Source organism: Sinohyriopsis cumingii, chromosome 15 (genome assembly GCF_028554795.1).
Source record: "Sinohyriopsis cumingii isolate HCF-2022 chromosome 15, ASM2855479v2, whole genome shotgun sequence".
NCBI classification, from domain to species: domain Eukaryota; kingdom Metazoa; phylum Mollusca; class Bivalvia; order Unionida; family Unionidae; genus Sinohyriopsis; species Sinohyriopsis cumingii.
This window is the reverse complement of record NC_142975.1, coordinates 27,735,918-27,758,493: the sequence shown is the minus strand read 5'-3', so window position 1 is coordinate 27,758,493 and position 22,576 is coordinate 27,735,918. Positions and strand designations below refer to the sequence as shown.

General features: G+C 33.5%; 1 protein-coding gene across 2 annotated transcripts in view; it reads right to left on the bottom strand.

The window, feature by feature from the left end:
• Positions 1-22,576, bottom strand: part of LOC149781457 (nephrocystin-4-like) — a 95,974-nt gene that overhangs the window by 5,566 nt on the left and 67,832 nt on the right. For both annotated transcript variants that reach the window (XM_089935544.1, XM_089935545.1), the window contains 3 exons: positions 21,121-21,310; positions 7,242-7,319; positions 5,453-5,609 (listed from right to left, as the gene is read on the bottom strand). In XM_089935544.1, coding sequence (XP_089791670.1) covers positions 5,453-5,609; positions 7,242-7,319; positions 21,121-21,310 — 425 coding nt within the window. The remainder of the gene's footprint in view (positions 1-5,452; positions 5,610-7,241; positions 7,320-21,120; positions 21,311-22,576) is intronic.

Sequence of the window (22,576 nt, the reverse complement as noted above, 5' to 3'; positions counted from 1 at the left end):
CAGAGACTTAACTTCTCACATTACAACTTTTATCCATGGTGAAATTGGAAACAACGGAAACAACTGGTCTAAGTTGGCCTGAGGTCCTTCATCATGGATGATATCTACATATTGCCAAATGCAAAGGCAGTTGGTCAAGAAATCTGGGTTACTATAAACCTTTCTGACATTAAAAAGTATTATGTGTTTAGTACTGGCAACCATAATGAATGGTGGTTCAGCATCAATTATCCAAGAATTCAAAAAACCTTGTGCAAAATCCCTTCTCTGAAATTTGTTCAACTTTAGCCAATAAGTCCTTACATGAAAGTTGAAATATTTGTCTGTTTTTAATAACAATGGCCATAATGAACATTAGATTAGTATTATCTGTACAAACTTGAAAGGACTTACCATGATGTGCTATATTAAATCTGGTCCAATTCTGCTCTGCAAATTTTATGAAACAAATTATTTAAAGGTGTTTCTTTTCTAATAAGAGCTGCCTTTTTTTTAAAAGAGATCACCATTATTTGTAGAAATTAACAATGCCTTCATGCCAGGATGTTTTCTGTTTTCAAATTTTCTGCTGCAGTTTATGAGAGCTTGCTTAAAGGTCTTTAAAAATGGCAGCCACATTTGGCAGATCAGCACCATTTACAGAAACTGGAATTATTCCAGGATTTTTTCAGCTAAATTTGGTCAAATTTTGTGTTTAAGCAATTTTTTTAAACAAAAATCATTATAAGCTTTTTCAAACTTCAGTTATGTGGCCAAAGCTGATTGTAAATCAGCATAGTTTGATTCTACAGTGGTCTCCCTCTTATACAGTGGCCGTACAAGATGGGTAGCCTTTCCAAAGAGGGACTATATTTGTGAGAAGTATGTATATGTATATGTATATGTAGTGAGAAAGCTATATATAACTTCAAATCATTTAATATCTGCATAAAAAAGTAGCATTAATTATTAAAAGGTTCTTCTTGTCTTAAGAACGGACTTCTTTTAATCAATATAAATTAATAGTTCTTATTCTTAAGTGTGAAATGTGAGTTGGGTATTGTCAGCATGCACAATGTATATATTAAACCTTTTAAAAATGTCATTTAAATCCTAGAACATACATTGCATGGCATTTAAAATAATTCTCTTTCTATCACTCCATTTTCCCACTGCTACAGAATATTCTCCTTATCTGTTAAATGTTGTTTGGGGCCCAAGTGACTGAGTGGTCTAAAATGCTCACCATTACAGATCACTGACATCTCACCTCTGTCTGTGTGGGTTCGAGTCTTGGGCTCGGCCAATGTGGGTATGTGAGAAAACTTGCCAGTATCTTCTCATGGGCCATTTGGTTCCTTTATGGGATTTTCCTGGGTTCTTCCTCCACCATTTATACTGGCTGCCATGTATAGCCTATCTTGTACTGAAAAATGGTGTTAAACCCTACAGCAACAACAACGACAATAATGATTTTGTTTATTTGAGTCTTCCCAACATAACATTTTTTGGAAAAAACTCTTCAACTCTCCCCATTGTTGTCAAGTTAAATAACTTTTACATTTTCTTCAAAAGTATGAATTCTCTATTTATGTGACATCAAAGTTTGTGATGATTTATTCCAATGTTGCAATTGTAGAGTACTGCAATTTAATTATGCAGATAACACTTTTGTAGAGTAGTCAAAATGCCTTGTTTTCAAAGGAAGTGATACATGTACTGTCACATGATTTTTCGGTCTTTGTCTGATACCCTGTTTTGTCTTAGCTATGATCTTGATAATTACATCCATTTGTAATCATAAAAGAAAAAGTATTCGACCTCTGGGTGAAACCCAAAACTCTATCACAACATTGTTAACCCATTTCCTGTAAATGTCAGCATTAATGATATAATATTAACCCTAGTGGTACATGTACATTAGCCAACACTTCTTTCAGTAATGAAAATCTGACATCAGGAAACAGATATCAGTTAAAATGATCAGGTTTAACTTACTGTATGTATTAAATATTGGTTATGGACATGTATTAAAATAAAAACAAAGCCACTTGTGAGGGGTAAATTCAATATTTTGTACTAAAATATGCTGGCCACATGTCACGTCAGTGGGGTGACCTTTATGAGGGGTACTTTTGAATATAAAGTCATCAGTGCCAAGAGATTCTGACCATAACAAATGGGTGGCAGCTAGTCAGGAGGGCCAATCATGAAGGGACTACCATACTTAAAAGACATTCAAGGCAGATTGCTTTCAATCAAATCTGGTTTGACTCAATTTAGTGATTTGATAAAAGAATGTGTTTAAATGTTTCTTAACTTTTTTCCAGTAGTTTTTCTTAGAATTTGTCATTGAAGCTTCTTTGTCATGAAATGGTTTTGCTTTCTTTAGAAATAGTGGCCTTACCTGATGCCATATCAGCATCATCTGTACAAAACTGAAAGGTCGACTCTTTAAAAACTCAAATGAAACAATGTAGAAGCTAAAACAGAATATGTTAATGGATAACAGATGATGGACAAATGTTAATGGATGATGGATGATGGACAAATGTTAATAGATGACAGATGATGGACAAATGTTAATGGATGACAGATGATGGACAAATGTTAATGGATGACAGATGATGGATGATGGACAAATGTTAATGGATGACAGATGATGGACAAATGTTAATGGATGACAGATGATGGATAAATGTTAATGGATGACAGATGATGGACAAATGGTAATGGATGACAGATGATGGATAAATGTTAATGGATGACAGATGATGGACAAATGGTAATGGATGACAGATGATGGACAAATGTTAATGGATGATGGACAAATGTTAATGGATGATGGATGATGGACAAATATTAATGGATGACAGATGATGGACAAATGTTAATGGATGATGGACAAAGGTTAATGGATGACAGATGATGGACAAATATTAATGGATGACAGATGATGGACAAATGTTAATGGATGACGGATGATGGACAAAGGTTAATGGATGACAGATGATGGACAAATGTTAATGGATGACGGATGATGGACAAAGGTTAATGGATGACAGATGATGGATAAATGTTAATGGATGATGGATAAATGTTAATGGATGACGGATGATGGACAAAGGTTAATGGATGACAGATGATGGACAACATGGGCTAGATACAGAACCATACCAAAAGCTTATCTGACCCAAATTTACTCTTTAACAATAACAGTATATTATATGTTGAGAAACATGGCCTTGTCTCCAATTAAACACCATATCCCAAATCTAAACTATTATCCTTTCTTGCCCAAATGAAAATTAAATGTATCTGCATTGGTGACCCTTACTGAGTTTATTCTATGTATTGAGTCAGTAAAACTAGTTGATCAAACACTTTCCTTCATTAAAATACATCAATATTCTTGTAAGGCTACATGTTAGTGAGTCTAGGTGTAGGTTCTGTGCAACTCAAGAATTTTAAAATTACATTTTTTTTAAATTATGTAAGATAATTTTCAAATATGAACAAAAACTTTATATGTGTGTAGATACATACTTATTGTGAAATGTAAGTATTATAAAACAAGTAGTATGAATTGGCCATAAATAAGTTTTCATAAACACAAAACAAACAACAACAGTCCGCAATATGAAAGTTCTCATCTGTTCAATAAGAACCCATTAGAATTAAGGATACTTTGGCCAAGGAGTCCTTATTTCTCAAGATGTCTCTGTAATTTTCTATGAATTAATAAACACTGATTAAAAATGTGTTGATGCAACACAAACGCTCCACCACACTGCCTAAAACCAAAATGTAACTAATGACTGCATGGCTTGACTTAAAAACCTTTTAGCATGCTTCGGTAGGTAATGTAAACTTAAATTATCATGCTGTAAGTAAGCCAGACTAAAGTAATCTTGACAACAAAATGCTGGCCCCTTTTCTGCTTAAATGTTTCTGCAATAATTTTTGTCTTTACATTTTTAGAAAATTAACTTTTAATCCATACTATATAGCTACTATTGTGCTGATATGCCATAAAACCATACACGCATACCATTACTGGGCATAAAAATAAAACATAAAAACAATAAAAATATTCTGCCTTTCTTTAATCTATAGTTTTTAAAATTTAGCTTGGAAGCTGATATCACTGTCCACTGCTTTAAGCTAACATTTACTGAGGCAGTCAATGTCACAGGCTTTGAGTAAACTTGGAGTGACAGCCAAAATTAGAAGCATAGTTAATGCATCGGTAATTTCCAAGATTAGCCACTATGGCTGAGACAGCAGCTGAAAAATAAGTAGTCTATTCATCTAATTCCTATACTCATTCATATGTGCAATACACAGTTTACCTGTTAAAGGTAACCATTTAAAATATACAATTTATGGTTATTAATATGGAAAATTTAACACCAAATAAGTATTTTTATTCCATGTGCACTGGTCAGAAAGGGCCTTCTGTACATACATGGAAAAATTTAAGTGGTTATGAATTATACACAGACAGTTAATCAGTGAAGCATAAAATGTAGGGCACTGTGACTTCTCAGGTGATATGGGAGTAGCTACAACAGATGCATTCCCTAACCAAGGTTCCTAATTCTATATAGGATAGTACATATATATGTACACAGCATGCAAAAGACCTAATGGTATATGACTAATTTAAAGATGTCTAGTGTAATATTTCAAGAATGAAATGAAAACAAAAGATTTAATAAGTCAGTGAAATATGGGTCACAGTCTCCTATATATCTGAAGTAAGGTAGTAGTGTTCAACAATATGCATCCTCTCACTAGGCTTCATGATTCTAAGTATAACAGTATGCATATAGTATGCCCACAAAAAACAGTGATCATGAGCTAAATACAAAAATGTAACCTACTCTAATAAAATAATAAATGTAGGTCACAATGACATTCCTTTGTTTGTATGGATTTGGTACTAATAGAGATGAATATAATAATTCAGTTTCTTAATTCAAGTATAAACCTGGCTTGAGAAATAAACATAAAACATAAAATTGAACCTAAGGTAGTAAAGTGTGAAATATTGTTCACAATGACCAATAGCATTGTTGCTATAAAACCCACTAAAAACTGGTGTCTACAACCTACAAAAAAAGAGAATGGCTGAGATACAAAGAGGATGTACATTTGTATATGCCTTTATATGCATGATAGCAAACTCCAACTCTAATGCAGACAACATGGGAAGTACAAGAATGCTCCTTTACTTCACAGAGGCAAGCTCATAACTGACGTAAATATGAAACTTGAATGTATTGATGGTCACAGAGACACAATGAGGATATTCATGCTGAGTTATATAACAATGATGAGGCACAAAACATGCTGAGATATAAATATAAAATATGCTGAGGTATAAAATATGCTGAGGTATAATACATGCTGAGGTAAAATATAAAACATGCTGAGGTACAAAACATGTACACAAAGATGTTAACATTACCTGGCAGAGTGTTGTCACATTTCAGCCTTATAGACCTTTTGAGGAAGCTCTGTTCAGGATGGTAGAAACGGAAGGTCTGGTTCACTATGTGAGGCTGTGGCTCTATCTTCAGCAGTAAAATGGCCATTGGCTTATCCTCTTCACCTTTGAAAGAAATCTGGAAACAGAGTCAAGCAAAAACATTCACTAACATTATTTCCAGTAGGACATTTTATTTGCAGGAATGCCTTACGACCCATAAAGAAACTGCCTCATAGAGATCATCACAGAATGTTCTGACAATATGGCAAGCTGAAGAAAGAGAGAGAATAACAATAGATGGGAGGGCAGTAAGTAAGATGCATATATAATACAGCAGAGATGTACATTCTATACACAGAGAATGTAATGAATGATAAAACATTACTGAGGCAAAATATCAAACACATATTAAAACACTTTTCTTGAAAGCATTGGAAAGGGTCAAGTTTTTTTAAACTTTAATAAACATGCCCTGTAATGCCTTATGCATTGGTTTCCATCATAAAAAATGCAATATGGCCCTGTAATGCCTTATGCATTGGTTTAAATCATACAAAATGTAATATGGCCCTGTAATGCCTTATGCATCGGTTTCCATCACACAAAAGGTAATATGGCTCTGTAATGCCTTATGCATTGGTTTCCATCATAGAAAATGTTATGGGACCCTGTAATGCCTTATGGATCAAATTCCTTCATAGAAAATGTGATGTGGCCCTGTAATGCCTTATGCATTAATTTCCATCATATAAAAAATGCAACGTAGCATTGGGCAAGTGTTATACCAGGTAATACAGAAAATACAGTTTCACAAATAATCAAAATTAGATTAAATTTCAAGTACAAGAATAACTTAAATAGAAATATAATGTTACAATTTGATGTTATGTACATATTAAAATTCCAAGTATACTGAAATATGAAGAAAACTCCTATTCTCACATACTTCATGCCATTTTTGACCTTGTATATTAAGTAGTTTACTTAGTTTTCATGTTATCATGGTTATTTTTTGGGACACAAAAATCTTCTTGGAACTATTTAGCCAGGATTGTGCTGACTTGCCATCCAACCTTATGCATGCATTGAAATAAACAATTGCAATCTGACCTAATTAACCTTCAAATTCCTGGAATGTTCATTTAATTCCCTTGTCAGCAAAGTGTGTTGATAATTAACTATGCTGATAAGAGATATCCAACTTAACTTAAACTACCTTTTTGTTACAATCAAGACAAAACAGTATTGAATTTTAGACATGGTTTCAATTTGTTATTATTCAACTGCCATACTTCTTACAATACATTTTATGACATTTTTCATGTCAAAATTCAACACTTCAATGACAGTTTCAAAATTCAACATTTTGATGACATCTTAATGTGTCTTCAAGCACAAAAAACAACTCCATGACTACTTCAAAAGGTTTGCATTAAAGTTCTACCAGGCAAACAGCATTATTCCTTTAATCTTCAAGTTGAAAAGATAAGACCAGGCATAATGTGGTAAGTCTCAGTTAATTTCAGGCAAAAATCTTTCACACAAATATTTACAATTCCCTTGGTCAGGAACTTACCCAACAACATCACCATATGTTATCAAATCAAAAAATATAAAAACAGATTCTCCACTCCAAGGTGAAAAACGTAAGAACAATCTCAGATATTTTCTAGGCTTTCTAAGAAAAGATTCAAGACGTAAGGCTTTCTTTTTCTTCTATTATGCATAAATTGAATTTCTTGTTTGTTGAAAAGTGCCAAATTCTTACCTTCACGACTCTCTCTTTCAGGCTGTCAAACTGTTTAGTTTTTGTCTTCCTCTCTTGTCGGAAGGGATCGACAGGACCCTATGGATAAAAACATACTTATGAATGTACATTTATAACTTCTTCAAATGGTCTAGTAAATTGTTTGATATAAGTGACTGTCGTGATATATTTCTACAGGTGAGAATGTTTTTTCAGTAAATTATGTGTTCTCTGAAAATACTTACCTGGTCACATTAACATGGAAAATACCCTTTGCTACCTCCAAATCCAGTCCTTCCTGAAAGATGAAAAACATCTTTCTGTCTATATGTCACAGAGACAAAGGGAAGTAACACTTGAAAGAGTAGGTCGCCACCCATATCTTGGATGGTTGCAGTTTAAGCTTGAGTGAAACCTCTAACAGCTTGAGTGAAACCTCTAACAGAACAGCTTGAGTGAAACCTCAAACAGGATGCTCATATTTGCAGGGAAGAGTGGGATGAATTTCTAGTAATTTTAATGTGATCAGTTTAGTTTTCAGAGAAACATAACATACAACAAAACATTTCCTTTCTCCATCAAATACATTACATGATCACATTAACATCAACGCAAGAGGAGGAAATGCTCGAGCATACAAACTCTAAACACATCGCCCTGTAAAAGCATGATGACTGCTTGACAAAATGGATGAACTTCTCCTATCATGAGGTTATCACTACCAAAGGTGTTGCATTTCTAAATATGCTATGGGTGAACCCTGTGAGATCTCACACCTGGCTACTACCATAAATTCAAACATTTCTCCAGCAAATCCAGGGAAAGTTGCAAGGTTATGCCTGGTTTTGCATGGTAACTATCAAGTCAAGTCAACTACCAGTGGCCCAGCAAAATTCAGGTCTCTCCTTTGCAAGGCCATGTCATGCAAACTGAAGCTGGAGAGATTAGACTGAGCATGCCAACCAACTGAGAAATTACATGAAAAATCCAGGTTCATTTTAAAATCACTTGTTTTTCATTTGCTGAAATCTTCATGAGTCACACCTGATCATGTGAGCATTCCAGGTATGCCGATGTAATAACCCTCTTTTAATCCAGCACCCAGTGTTTTTGGTATTATGTCTTGTTTTATAAAGGTTCTTTGAAGGAACATATGGGATGCTGCAGCTCTCTTAAGGTGATACAGCAGATAGTTATTTGTTGAATTCCTATCAATCTTAACCTGTTTTAACTGAAACTTTGTTGTGTTAATAATTAAGACTGAGCCACCAGAATAGAACTACATGTAGTTCCCATACAGAGATAGAAAATGCAGCACAATCACCCTGCAAGCTGTAGCTAGTGCTCTCAGTCAGGGAACAAGTCTTGTATGATAACTGCTTCAGCAAGGTGGAAAATAGGGCCTCAAACGTAGACAAACAATGTCAAAACCCAAGAGAGGTTCCATTCTGGCAAAAAGTGATTGTGCATGGCATGAGTATGTCAAAATTGGACAATAAGTCAAAATGGTCCCTGTTGCAGCCAATACTATCTCTTCCATGATGTCTTAACATGTCTGAGATCATGGAATGATGTCTCTTGATTGTGATAGGGCAAGTCTCTTGTCTTAATGAGGAAATGAAACAAGTTAGTCAGTTGGGGACAGAAGCTTAGAGTGGGCAAACAAACAAAGTTACTCCCATACCATAATTCAAAGGTTGGGTGATCTGAGGGCCTCAAGGAAGAATAGTCCTTAACTAATGAGTCAATATCTATAAATAAAGCATTATTATTATTATTATTTCATTCCCCCCCCACCATGTTGCATGTAAAAGGTTCTACCTGTCAGATATGCTAGTAAGGCTAGCTGAGACATGTCCAGCATGGTCCAGCTTAGGAATACTGGTCTGGTACAGCATGGTCAGAAGAGCTGGGACAGACAGATGGATAGTTGGCTCCAACTGTGATGCTAGTTTGCAATGTACATGTATCATGGTTATGCTCGGTCAAAGCAGTCAGCTGACTGGTCAGCCAGGTCAGTCTGCCAAACATAGGATGCTGTTGCTATAAGAACTGTTGGGTAGAGTCACCTGTCTGAGATGACCAATTCATGACTATCAAAATGATACACTGATTGTCCAAATGGCAGACCCTATTGATTAGCAGCCAGAATGGTGTATGGCAAATGATGGACCAGGTAAGTATGCAAAGTCAGAAGGTCCTAAGTTGATACACAGATGGAGATATGGATTTATGCCCAATGAGCTGCTAAATTGGGTTAAAAATGGTCACAGCTTCATCCAACTTTGCTTGTCACCATTCTAGATGACAGAGATTGCTGTAGTATGTATATTATATATGATTCCAATACGGCTTGAGTGGAAAGACTTGGCATGGCTTCCACTGGAACTAAAGTAATCAATGTTGTAGGCATTGTTTTAGGCATCTTTGTTGGGGTGAAGGTGGCATTCTGACAGACCCTACAAGACTGGTCATTTATTCTGAATTCATATGAATGCTTAACACTTCATGTTTTGGAAGCTTTAAGCATGCCCAATTATCATGACCCTACAATTGCCATTTCAAGATGTTGAGCCAAATGTATTCTGCCCACATTGCACATCTGATACACGGGTGTGAGGAAAAACATTTTGTGCTGATAAGGCACATCTTATGATTTTCCTCTACAACTTTAAAGTATCTGCATTTCTTGCATTTGATTGTCATCTCTGTAATGAAAGAGAGATGAAAAAGCATACAAGTGCATCAAACAAACATACAAACTGTTAAAATAGCCAAATTTGTATTACCAAGGCAACCCAAGACAGTACAATACAATCACACCAGAGTATTACAGATCAAGATCATATGGACAATAATGACCAGTATAAAATGCATACATTCTCCATGAAAAATGCAAATGTTGCATACATCATGTAGACAATAATGACTGGTATAAAATGCATACATTCTCCATGAAAAATGCAAATGTTGCATACATCATAGGGACAATAATGACCGGAATAAAATGTATAAATTCTCCATGAAAAATGCAAATGCTGCGTACATCATATAGATAATAATGACCGGTATAAAATGCATACATTCTCCATGAAAAATGCAAATATTGCATACATCACAGGGACAATAATGACCAGTATAAAATGTATAAATTCTCCATGAAAAATGCATATGCTGTATATATCATATAGACAATAATGACCAGTATAAAATGTATAAATTATCCATGAAAAATGCAAATGTTGCATACATCATAGGGACAATAATGACCAGTATAAAATGTACAAATTCTCCATGAAAAATGCAAATGTTACATACATCATATAGATAATAATGACCGGTATAAAATGCATACATTCTCCATGAAAAATGCAAATATTGCATACATCACAGGGACAATAATGACCGGTATAAAATGTATAAATTCTCCATGAAAAATGCATATGCTGTATATATCATATAGACAATAATGACCAGTATAAAATGTATAAATTATCCACGAAAAATGCAAATGTTGCATACATCATATAGACAATAATGACCAGTATAAAATGTATAAATTCTCCATGAAAAAGGCAAATATTGCATACATCATAGGGACAATAATGACCAGTATAAAATGTATAAATTATCCATGAAAAATGCAAATGTTGCATACATCATAGCGACAATACTGACCGGAATAAAATGTATAAATTTTCCATGAAAAATGCAGACGTTGGATACATCATATAGACAATAATGACCAGTATAAAATGTATAAATTCTCCATGAAAAATGCAAATATTGCATACATCATAGGGACAATAATGACCGGTATAAAATGTATAATTTCTCCATGAAAAATGCAAATGTTGCATACATCATAGGGACAATACTGACCGGAATAAAATGTATAAATTCTCCAAGAAAAATGCAGACGTTGGATACATCATATAGACAATAATGACCAGTATAAAATGTATAAATTCTCCATGAAAAATGCAAATATTGCATACATCATATAGACAATAATGACCAGTATAAAATGTATAAATTCTCCATGAAAAATGCAAATATTGCATACATCATAGGGACAATAATGACCAGTATAAAATGTATAAATTCTCCATGAAAAATGCAGATGTTGCATACATCATAGGGACAATAATGACCGGTATAAAATGTATAAATTCTCCATGAAAAATGCAAATGTTGCATACATCATAGGGACAATAATGACCAGTATAAAATGTATAAATTCTCCATGAAAAATGCAGATGTTGCATACATCATAGGGACAATAATGACCGGTATAAAATGTATAAATTCTCCATGAAAAATGCAAATGTTGCATACATCATAGGGACAATAATGACCAGTATAAAATGTATAAATTCTCCATGAAAAATGCAAATGTTGCATACATCATAGGGACAATAATGACCGGTATAAAATGTATAAATTCTCCATGAAAAATGCAAATCCTGTATACATCATAGGGACAATAATGACCAGTATAAAATGTATAAATTCTCCATGAAAAATGCAAATGTTGCATACATCATAGGGACAATAATGACCGGTATAAAATGTATAAATTATCCATGAAAAATGCATATGCTGTATATATCATATAGACAATAATGACCTGTAAAAAATGTATAAATTATCCATGAAAAATGCAAATGTTGCATACATCATATAGACAATAATGACCAGTATAAAATGTATAAATTATCCATGAAAAATGCAAATGTTGCATACATCATAGGGACAATAATGACCAGTATAAAATGTATAAATTCTCCATGAAAAATGCAAATGCTGTATACATCATAGGGACAATAATGACCAGTATAAAATGTATAAATTCTCCATGAAAAATGCAAATGTTACATACATCATATAGATAATAATGACCGGTATAAAATGCATACATTCTCCATGAAAAATGCAAATATTGCATACATCACAGGGACAATAATGACCGGTATAAAATGTATAAATTCTCCATGAAAAATGCATATGCTGTATATATCATATAGACAATAATGACCAGTAAAAAATGTATAAATTATCCATGAAAAATGCAAATGTTGCATACATCAAATAGACAATAATGACCGGTATAAAATGTATAAATTCTCCATGAAAAATGCAAATGTTGCATACATCATAGGGACAATAATGACCGGTATAAAATGTATAAATTCTCCATGAAAAATGCAAATGTTACATACATCATATAGACAATAATGACCAGTATAAAATGTATAAATTCTCCATGAAAAATGCATATGCTGTATATATCATATAGACAATAATGACCAGTATAAAATGTATAAATTATCCATGAAAAATGCAAATGTTGCATACATCATATAGACAATAATGACCAGTATAAAATGTATAAATTCTCCATGAAAAAGGCAAATATTGCATACATCATAGGGACAATAATGACCGGTATAAAATGTATAAATTATCCATGAAAAATGCAAATGTTGCATACATCATAGGGACAATACTGACCGGAATAAAATGTATAAATTCTCCATGAAAAATGCAGACATTGGATACATCATATAGACAATAATGACCGGTATAAAATGTATAAATTCTCCATGAAAAATGCAAATATTGCATACATCATAGGGACAATAATGACCGGTATAAAATGTTTAAATGAAAAATGCAGACATTGGATACATCATATAGACAATAATGACCGGTATAAAATGTATAAATTCTCCATGAAAAATGCAAATGTTGCATACATCATAGGGACAATAATGACCGGTATAAAATGTATAAATTCTCCATGAAAAATGCAGATGTTGCATACATCATAGGGACAATACTGACCGGTATAAAATGCATACATTCTCCATGAAAAATGCAAATGTTGCATACATCATAGGGACAATAATGACCGGAATAAAATGTATAAATTCTCCATGAAAAATGCATATGCTGTATATATCATATAGACAATAATGACCGGTATAAAATGTATAAATTATCGATGAAAAATGCAAATGTTGCATACATCATAGGGACAATACTGACCGGAATAAAATGTATGAATTCTCCATGAAAAATGCAGACGTTGGATACATCATATAGACAATAATGACCAGTATAAAATGTATAAATTCTCCATGAAAAATGCAAATATTGCATACATCATATAGACAATAATGACCAGTATAAAATGTTTAAATGAAAAATGCAAATGTTGCATACATCATAAGGACAATAATGACCAGTATAAAATGTATAAATTTTCCATGAAAAATGCAGATGTTGCATACATCATATAGACAATAATGACCAGTATAAAATGTATAAATTATCCATGAAAAATGCAAATGTTGCATATATCACAGGGACAATAATGACCAGTATAAAATGTATAAATTCTCCATGAAAAATGCAAATGTTGCATACATCATAGGGACAATAATGACCGGTATAAAATGTATAAATTATCCATGAAAAATACAAATGTTGCATACATCATATAGACAATAATGACCAGTATAAAATGTATAAATTCTCCATGAAAAATGCAAATATTGCATACATCACAGGGACAATAATGACCAGTATAAAATGTATAAATTCTCAGTGAAAAATGCAAATGCTGTATATATCATATAGACAATAATGACCGGTATAAAATGTATAAATTCTCCATGAAAAATGCAGATGTTGCATACATCATATAGACAATAATGACCAGTATAAAATGTATAAATTCTCCATGAAAAATGCAGATGTTGCATACATCATATAGACAATAATGACCAGTATAAAATGTATAAATTTTCCATGAAAAATGCAGATGTTGCATACATCATATAGACAATAATGACCAGTATAAAATGTATAAATTATCCATGAAAAATGCAAGTGTTGTATACATCATAGGGACAATAATGACCAGTATAAAATGTATAAATTCTCCATGAAAAATGCAAATGCTGCATACATCATAGGGACAATAATGACCAGTATAAAATGTATAAATTCTCCATGAAAAATGCAGATGTTGCATACATCATACAGACAATAATGACCAGTATAAAATGTATAAATTATCCATGAAAAATGCAAGTGTTGTATACATCATAGGGACAATAATGACCAGCATAAAATGTATAAATTCTCCATGAAAAATGCAGATGTTGCATACATCATATAGACAATAATGACCAGTATAAAATGTATAAATTATCCATGAAAAATGCAAATGTTGCATACATCATAGGGACAATAATGACCAGTATAAAATGCATAAATTCTCCATGAAAAATGCAGATGTTGCATACATCATAGGGACAATAATGACCGGTATAAAATGTATAAATTCTCCATGAAAAATGCAAATGTTGCATACATCATAGGGACAATAATGACCAGTATAAAATGTATAAATTCTCCATGAAAAATGCAGATGTTGCATACATCATAGGGACAATAATGACCAGTATAAAATGTATAAATTATCCATGAAAAATGCAAATGTTGCATACATCATAGGGACAATAATGACCAGTATAAAATGTATAAATTATCCATGAAAAATGCAAATGTTGCATACATCATATAGACAATAATGACCAGTATAAAATGTATAAATTATCCATGAAAAATGCAGATGTTGCATACATCATATAGACAATAATGACCAGTATAAAATGTATAAATTCTCCATGAAAAATGCAAATGTTGCATACATCATAGGGACAATAATGACCAGTATAAAATGTATAAATTCTCCATGAAAAATGCAAATGTTGCATACATCATAGGGACAATAATGACCAGTATAAAATGTATAAATTCTCCATGAAAAATGCAGATGTTGCATATATCATATAGACAATAATGACCAGTATAAAATGTATAAATTATCCATGAAAAATGCAAATGTTGCATACATCATAGGGACAATAATGACCAGTATAAAATGTATAAATTATCCATGAAAAATGCAAATGTTGCATACATCATATAGACAATAATGACCAGTATAAAATGTATAAATTATCCATGAAAAATGCAGATGTTGCATACATCATATAGACAATAATGACCAGTATAAAATGTATAAATTATCCATGAAAAATGCAAATGTTGCATACATCATAGGGACAATAATGACCAGTATAAAATGTATAAATTCTCCATGAAAAATGCAAATATTGCATACATCATAGGGACAATAATGACCGGTATAAAATGTATAAATTCTCCATGAAAAATGCAAATATTGCATATATCATAGGGACAATAATGACCAGTATAAAATGTATAAATTCTCCATGAAAAATGCAGATGTTGCATACATCATAGGGACAATAATGACCGGTATAAAATGTATAAATTCTCCATGAAAAATGCAAATGTTGCATACATCATAGGGACAATAATGACCAGTATAAAATGTATAAATTCTCCATGAAAAATGCAAATGCTGCATACATCATAGGGACAATAATGACCGGTATAAAATGTATAAATTATCCATGAAAAATGCAAATGTTACATACATCATATAGATAATAATGACCAGTATAAAATGTATAAATTATCCATGAAAAATGCAAGTGTTGTATACATCATGTATAACAATCTCTGCCTTAATATACTACTGAAAATAAATATTGGATGGTCAAAATTGATTATAAATTGCAATGGATTCTTCAGAGGCACTGTTCACAGTTGCAAGCAAAGTTCAAACTGTTAACATTCAGTTGTGGATGGCCACCTTGCAGCAGCAATTACCATTAAAAATTACTTCACTTCATCTAGATGATGCATAGATGGAAAGGCATTTTTTCATCTTTCAGGTTGGCCTGGATTTGGAGGTAGCAAAACATAATTTCCTAATGTAACCAGGCAATGTATTTGAGAGAAAAACCCATCTTCATGGTTTTGCAACACATGGCACTTTTGTCGCAATTTAAATTCATCGACATGCCTCTAGTATGGAAGAAAGTATAAAACTGTTTCTTCAGTCTTTATATTTGTGGAAAACATCAACCACAAAATCAAAAAAAATTAGTGTGGAAACCTAATTTGACCCACCCACCCAAACTATTTCAGACTTAAGTAATTGATAAATTTTCTCAAAATAAAGTTTGGAAAATCCGGTGCATAAATGAGCTATTGCTTTTTTTAATCTTTTCTCCTGAAACCGATGCTCTTAAAGAATCATGATCATCAAGAACCAAGTTACAGCAAGATCATCCAGACTAAGGAGAGAACCAAATCATGATCATCAAGAACCAAGTTAGAGCAAGATCATTCAAACTAAGGAGAGAACCAAATCATGATCATCAAGAACCAAGTTACAGCAAGATCATCCAGACAAAGGAAAGAACCAAATCATGATCATTTATATCAAATAGAGAAAATTATAAATGAAGAGAAAGTTTTTTACATATTAGGTAACATAAATAGGGACCTCCTGAATCAACAAATCAAGAAACATTGGTTGGATTTTGTTGAACCTATAGGGATTTCACATTTAGTCAATTAAACCAGAAGGGTAACATCCAATTCCAAAACACTTACAGACAATATGTACACAAATACTAAACTGCTCTGGTGGCCTAGTGGTTAGAACATCCGCCTCGAGTGGCAGAGTGGTCTAAAGCACTCTTCATTACGGATCACTGCCATCTCACCTCTGTCTGCGTAGGTTCGAGTCTCAGATTCGGCGAATGCGGGTATGTGAGAAAGCTTGCCAGTAGCTTATCGTAGGTCAGTGGTTCTTTCTGGGGTTTTCCCATGATCTTCCTCCACCATTAATACTGGCCGCCATGTATAGCCTATCGTGTGCTGAAAAATGGCGTTAAACCCAAAAAACAACAAACAACAACAACAGCTGGAGGTCATGGGTTCAATCCCTGGCCAAGTCATACCAAAGACTTACAAAAATGGTACTTACAGCTGCCTCGCTTGGCGGTCAGCATTAAGAGGTTAGTGTTAGGACTGGTCGGTGTGGTGATAGGATAAAATGTGACTGGGTGTGACATCATGCTACATGTCTGCGGCATGATGCCCCAGTGCTAGATATCACTATAAACTGCCACACTGCAGACATCATAGCGATTTGACTGAAAAATCGTTAAAGCTACGTTAAAAATCCAAATCACACATCACACACTAAAGAAAGTGTTTCAATAATTTCTGTTCCAAAAATTGGTTCAAGTAATCATTTTGCAATTTTCTCGAAAGAAAACATATCAACAATGTAGGAGAAAAGAAAGTTCATAAAACTATCATATACAGCTTTTTTAAAGCTTTCAATAATGAAAATTTCATCAAGGATTGAGAGCAAATACACTGGGATACTATCAAAATTTGTGATGATACTGAAGATATTTTAAGCACTCTGTCTTTTAAGTTTTCTGTTTTTGGAAGTTGTTAAATAAAATACATCTTTGAAGACAAATAGAGCTAAATACAATCATCAACCTGGTTGGGTCAGCACAATTTTTTTCGATACTATCAAGAGATGAGACCACTTGAAATCAGTGGTAATGAAGCTGAATAGAAAATATGAAGAAATAAAGTAAGCAATATCATTGAACAAGGAAAGAGAAACCACTACCAAAAACATTTTGATGACAAAATAAAAACCCAAAATATCTGGAAAAATTTTAAGGAAACATTTGGAGGAGGAAAGTACAAAAATAAGACAGATACATCATCCAAAATTAATGATGGAAGCCATGTTTATGATCCATATGACATTGCAAATATTTTCAATGAAGTCTTTGTAAACATTGTCTCCAAGATTTATAGAGAACACAACTTAGACTCTGATCATTCAGAACTAACATGCTTTTGTTTCACAAAACTTCCAAATGATACTAAATTTGAAATCCTAGAAATAAGTTCCAAGTTTGTTTTGAATTACCTGAAAACACTAATATTTCTGAATCTACAGGACTTGATATGACAGGTCCATGACACATCTGCCAGTGCTGATAGTATTACCTTTCTGTATAATCACAGTTTGAGAGCAAGTCAATTTTCCGTTTCTTGGAAAACAGCCTAAGTAACACCACTACATAAAGCTGGATCAAAAGAGAATGTAAATGACTATAGACCAATATCAATTCTTCCATCGATTTCCAAATTACTAGAAAAGCATGTACACGTTCTTTTATGAACTATCCCAATGATCACAATCTACTTATGAAAATCAATCTGGCTTTCGAATAGGTCATTCTTGTGAAACTGCACTTATCTCTGTGGCTGACAAGTGGCTGTAAGCTTTAGATGGAGGAGAGTTAGTTGGTAATGTAATGATTGATTTTCTAAAAGCTTTTGACCGTGTAAATTATGACATTCTTCCTGAAAAGTTGCAAATCTATCAATGTAGTGATGACCAAAAATATATAGGTTCACATTCTGCTTGAGCAACAGGTCTAAACCGGTAATATTAAATGGACACCTATCTGAAACTAAAATGATAAGTTGTGAATTGCCTTAAGGTTCTATCTTGGGGCCCTTGTTAATTGTTTTTTTCATAAATGACCTACCCCTAAAAATAGGAGATGCAGTCTCATTAACTGGCATGTATGCTGATGACACAACTTTGTTTGATGCTCAAAACAACCAAACAGAAGTTGAAAAAAACTTTCAAACTGCTCTCAACAGATTTCAAATATGGTGCAAGAAAAATGGTATGATCCTCAATAAGGAGAAAACAAGTCCTGTGGATAATTACATGACAGAAAAGAGCAAGCTTGCACACTGATATGCTGCATGTTCTTTATGATAACAAGTTACATTCAACCTCATCTTGTCTACTGTAATATAATTTGGGGGAACACAACTGCTACAAATATGACAACAATTTCCAGACTCCAGGAAAGGGCATGCAAATTAATTCCTGATCATCAAACAAAAAATGTTCTAACTGCAATGCTTAAGTTCAGTGTATTACCATGACATGAAAGAATATTTTTAAGAAAAGCCAAAATAATGGACAAGGTGTATACAAAATCTGCACCCACATACCTAAATACCATTTTCCATGAAAGATAATGTACTGGTACCCCAAGTCTAAGATTATTAAAAAGAGCAAAATTTCAAAGTACCAAAGGCAAAACAGGAGCTATTCAAAAATAGCATTCAATTTTCAGATGTGCTTGAAAGGAATAACATTCCATATGATATTAAATCAACTCAAAGCATACGATCTCTTTTCCTTCCATAATAGGTGTATTAGATTGAAGAAATCATACAAAAATGGTGTACGTATTAAAGTACATATTACACCACCGACTTCCTGTGCTTTGTTTTCATTCTGCATCAATGTACCATTTAATATGTGAAGAGTTATTTATATACTGTGTATTTGCATGTGTGTGTGTGTGCATATTATTATTAGCTTGTATCTTGTATGTAAATAATATAGGGCCTCAAGCTATATTGGTTTCTCATTTGTAACTAATTGAGTCACCCTCTGAAAATAGTCTTTATTATTAAAATTAGTAGTAGTAGTAGTAGTAGTATAGGACAGACATATATTTCTGCTTATAAGTCAAGTCCAACTGCAAACTGCACAAACTCAGATCTGCTATCATATAATGCACCAACAGACCTTGGTTTATGAATTAAGTTAATGGTATCTAATGGAACAAACAACATAAACCCTGATAGGCTTGCATATTATATGACAGATCTAGGTTTACGCAGTTTGTTAGGAGTAATCATTGGAACAAACAACATAAACCCTGATAGTCTTGTATATCATATGACAGCAGATCTAGGTTAATGCAGTTTGTTAGGAGTAATCAATGGAATAAACCATCTAAACCCTGATAGGCTTGTATATTATATGACAGCAGATCTTGGTTTATGCAGTTTTTTAGGAGTAATCAATGGAACAAACCATCTAAACCCTGATAGGCTTGTATATTATATGACAGAAGATCTTGGTTTATGCAGTTTGTTAGGAGTAATCAATGGAACAAAGCATATAAACCCTGATAGGCTTGCATATTATATGACAGATCTAGGTTTATGCAGTTTGTTAGGAGTAATCAATGGAACAAACCATATAAACCCTGATAGGCTTGCATATTATATAACAGATCTAGGTTTATGCAGTTTGTTAGGAGTAATCAATGGAACAAAGCATATAAACCCTGATAGGCTTGCATATTATATGACAGATCTAGGTTTATGCAGTTTGTTAGGAGTAATCAATGGAACAAACAACATAAACCCTGATAGGCTTGCATATTATATGACAGATCTAGGTTTATGCAGTTTGTTAGGAGTAATCAATGGAACAAACAACATAAACCCTGATAGGCTTGCATATTATGTGACAGATCTAGGTTTATGCAGCTTGTTAGGAGTAATCAATGGAACAAAGCATATAAACCCTGATAGGCTTGCATATTATATAACAGATCTAGGTTTATGCAGTTTGTTAGGAGTAGTCAATGGAACAAACAACATAAACCCTGATAGGCTTGTATATTATAAGACAGCAGATCTAGGTTTATGCAGTTTGTTAGGAGTAATCAATGGAACAAACCATATAAACCCTGATAGGCTTGCATATTATATGACAGCAGATCTGGTTTTGTTTAATGGAAAAAACTAATAAACAAGTATATACTGTATGTAAATTACAGATTAAAAAAAGGCTTCTATACTAGAAAGTTTCAGATGATTGCTGTAAGGTCCTTCTGTTTTTGTTGGCTTTTTGCTTTTGTCCTTGTAACAGATGAAGGAAATTGCTGCCTGGGGAAATAATCCTTACAGTGACTTTAAATCACTGTCCTCTGTCTACTTTCTAAACCAGAACTGCAAGGTCAAGGTCACTTTCTATCATGACTATTAAAAGAGTACCAGTCTAAACCAGTCTAAAGATTACCTGTGGCTGAACAGACTGATCTGCCTGAAAGGTGAGGAACTTAAAAGGGATGTTGACTGTCTCCTTGGGCCTCATGAAAATCTCTACATAGTGACTTTTAGGCTCCTTGTTGAACATTCCCTCCTCCATTGGGGTGGACAACTGATTCAGCTGTTTAAAGTAGCGCCATTCTCTTGCATCTGTTACAACCCTGTTGAGACAAATCTACAAAGTTCATACCAGACAAAAATTGCATTGGCCAAAATATGTAAAAAAAAAATGTTTATTCACTGCTTCAACCTGCCAAAGAGTACATTCTAATACTGTCTACAATCTCTGGAGAAAAAAATTATAACTTATAAACTGCATACAGCTGTCCTAAGACACCTATTTTTTATTCAAACGCTTACCTAACAGCTTATAAATTTACCTAACAGCTTATACATTTACCTAACAGATTATACATTTTTTAAAGACATCTGTCAACAACAATAAAGACTACTGCAGTACACTTGTCTTCAAATACTTGCTGTAAACCTTACTCACATTGAAAGGAATGACACTGTAAAACCAGAATCTCCATGACTCCAAAGAAAGATCATTTCTTCTTTTAAACTGTGAAGTGTTCAAATCATTGCTGTGGCAAGCATAGTGAATATAATCAGAGCCATTTTCATTTAGGACAAGTTAGACATAATTAGAAGTCTTTTGATGAAAACTCCATGTCAGGAATAGTTATAACAAAATTGTCAAGATGGCTTCCTGGCAGCCATATTGGGTATTGTTGTTGTTGTTGTTGTTGTGGGGTTTAACACCATATTTCAGCACACGATAGGCTATGCATGGCGGCCAGTATTAATGGTGGAGGAAGAACCCGGGAAAACCCCGGGAAGAACCACCGACCCACGAGAAGCTACTGGCGAGCTTTCTCACATACCCACATTAGCCGAATCCTAGACTCGAACCTACGCAGACAGAAGTGAGATGGCAGTGATCCGTAATGGAGAACGCTTTAGACTACTTGGCCACTCGGGGTCCCCATATTGGGTATAAGAGTAGCATCATTTTTATTCAAACCCGACAAGACACCACAACAAGTCTTTCACACCATATTGATAGGACTGTCCATTTAAAAGAAGTATTCATAACAAGGTTTTCAAGATGTCACTGTAGCAGCCATATTTAATATCTGTGTAGTATCATTTTCATTAATGACCAACTAGGCACTGGAATAAATGTATGTGTAAAGTTTCATGGTAATCCTCCAAGTTATTTAAGTGACAATAAACTGGTACTAATGAATGGATCCTGTCTATCCTGTAAGTTCTTCTGGTCTATGATCAGTAGAGCTAATAAAATCAAGGACTTTAATGTACGACAGCTATACATTAGAAGCCATAATCAATTAGTTCATATCTTTTGTTTTCATTTCAAACTCTAAAGGAAGCATTCCCTCAGCACTCCACTGCAGTGAATT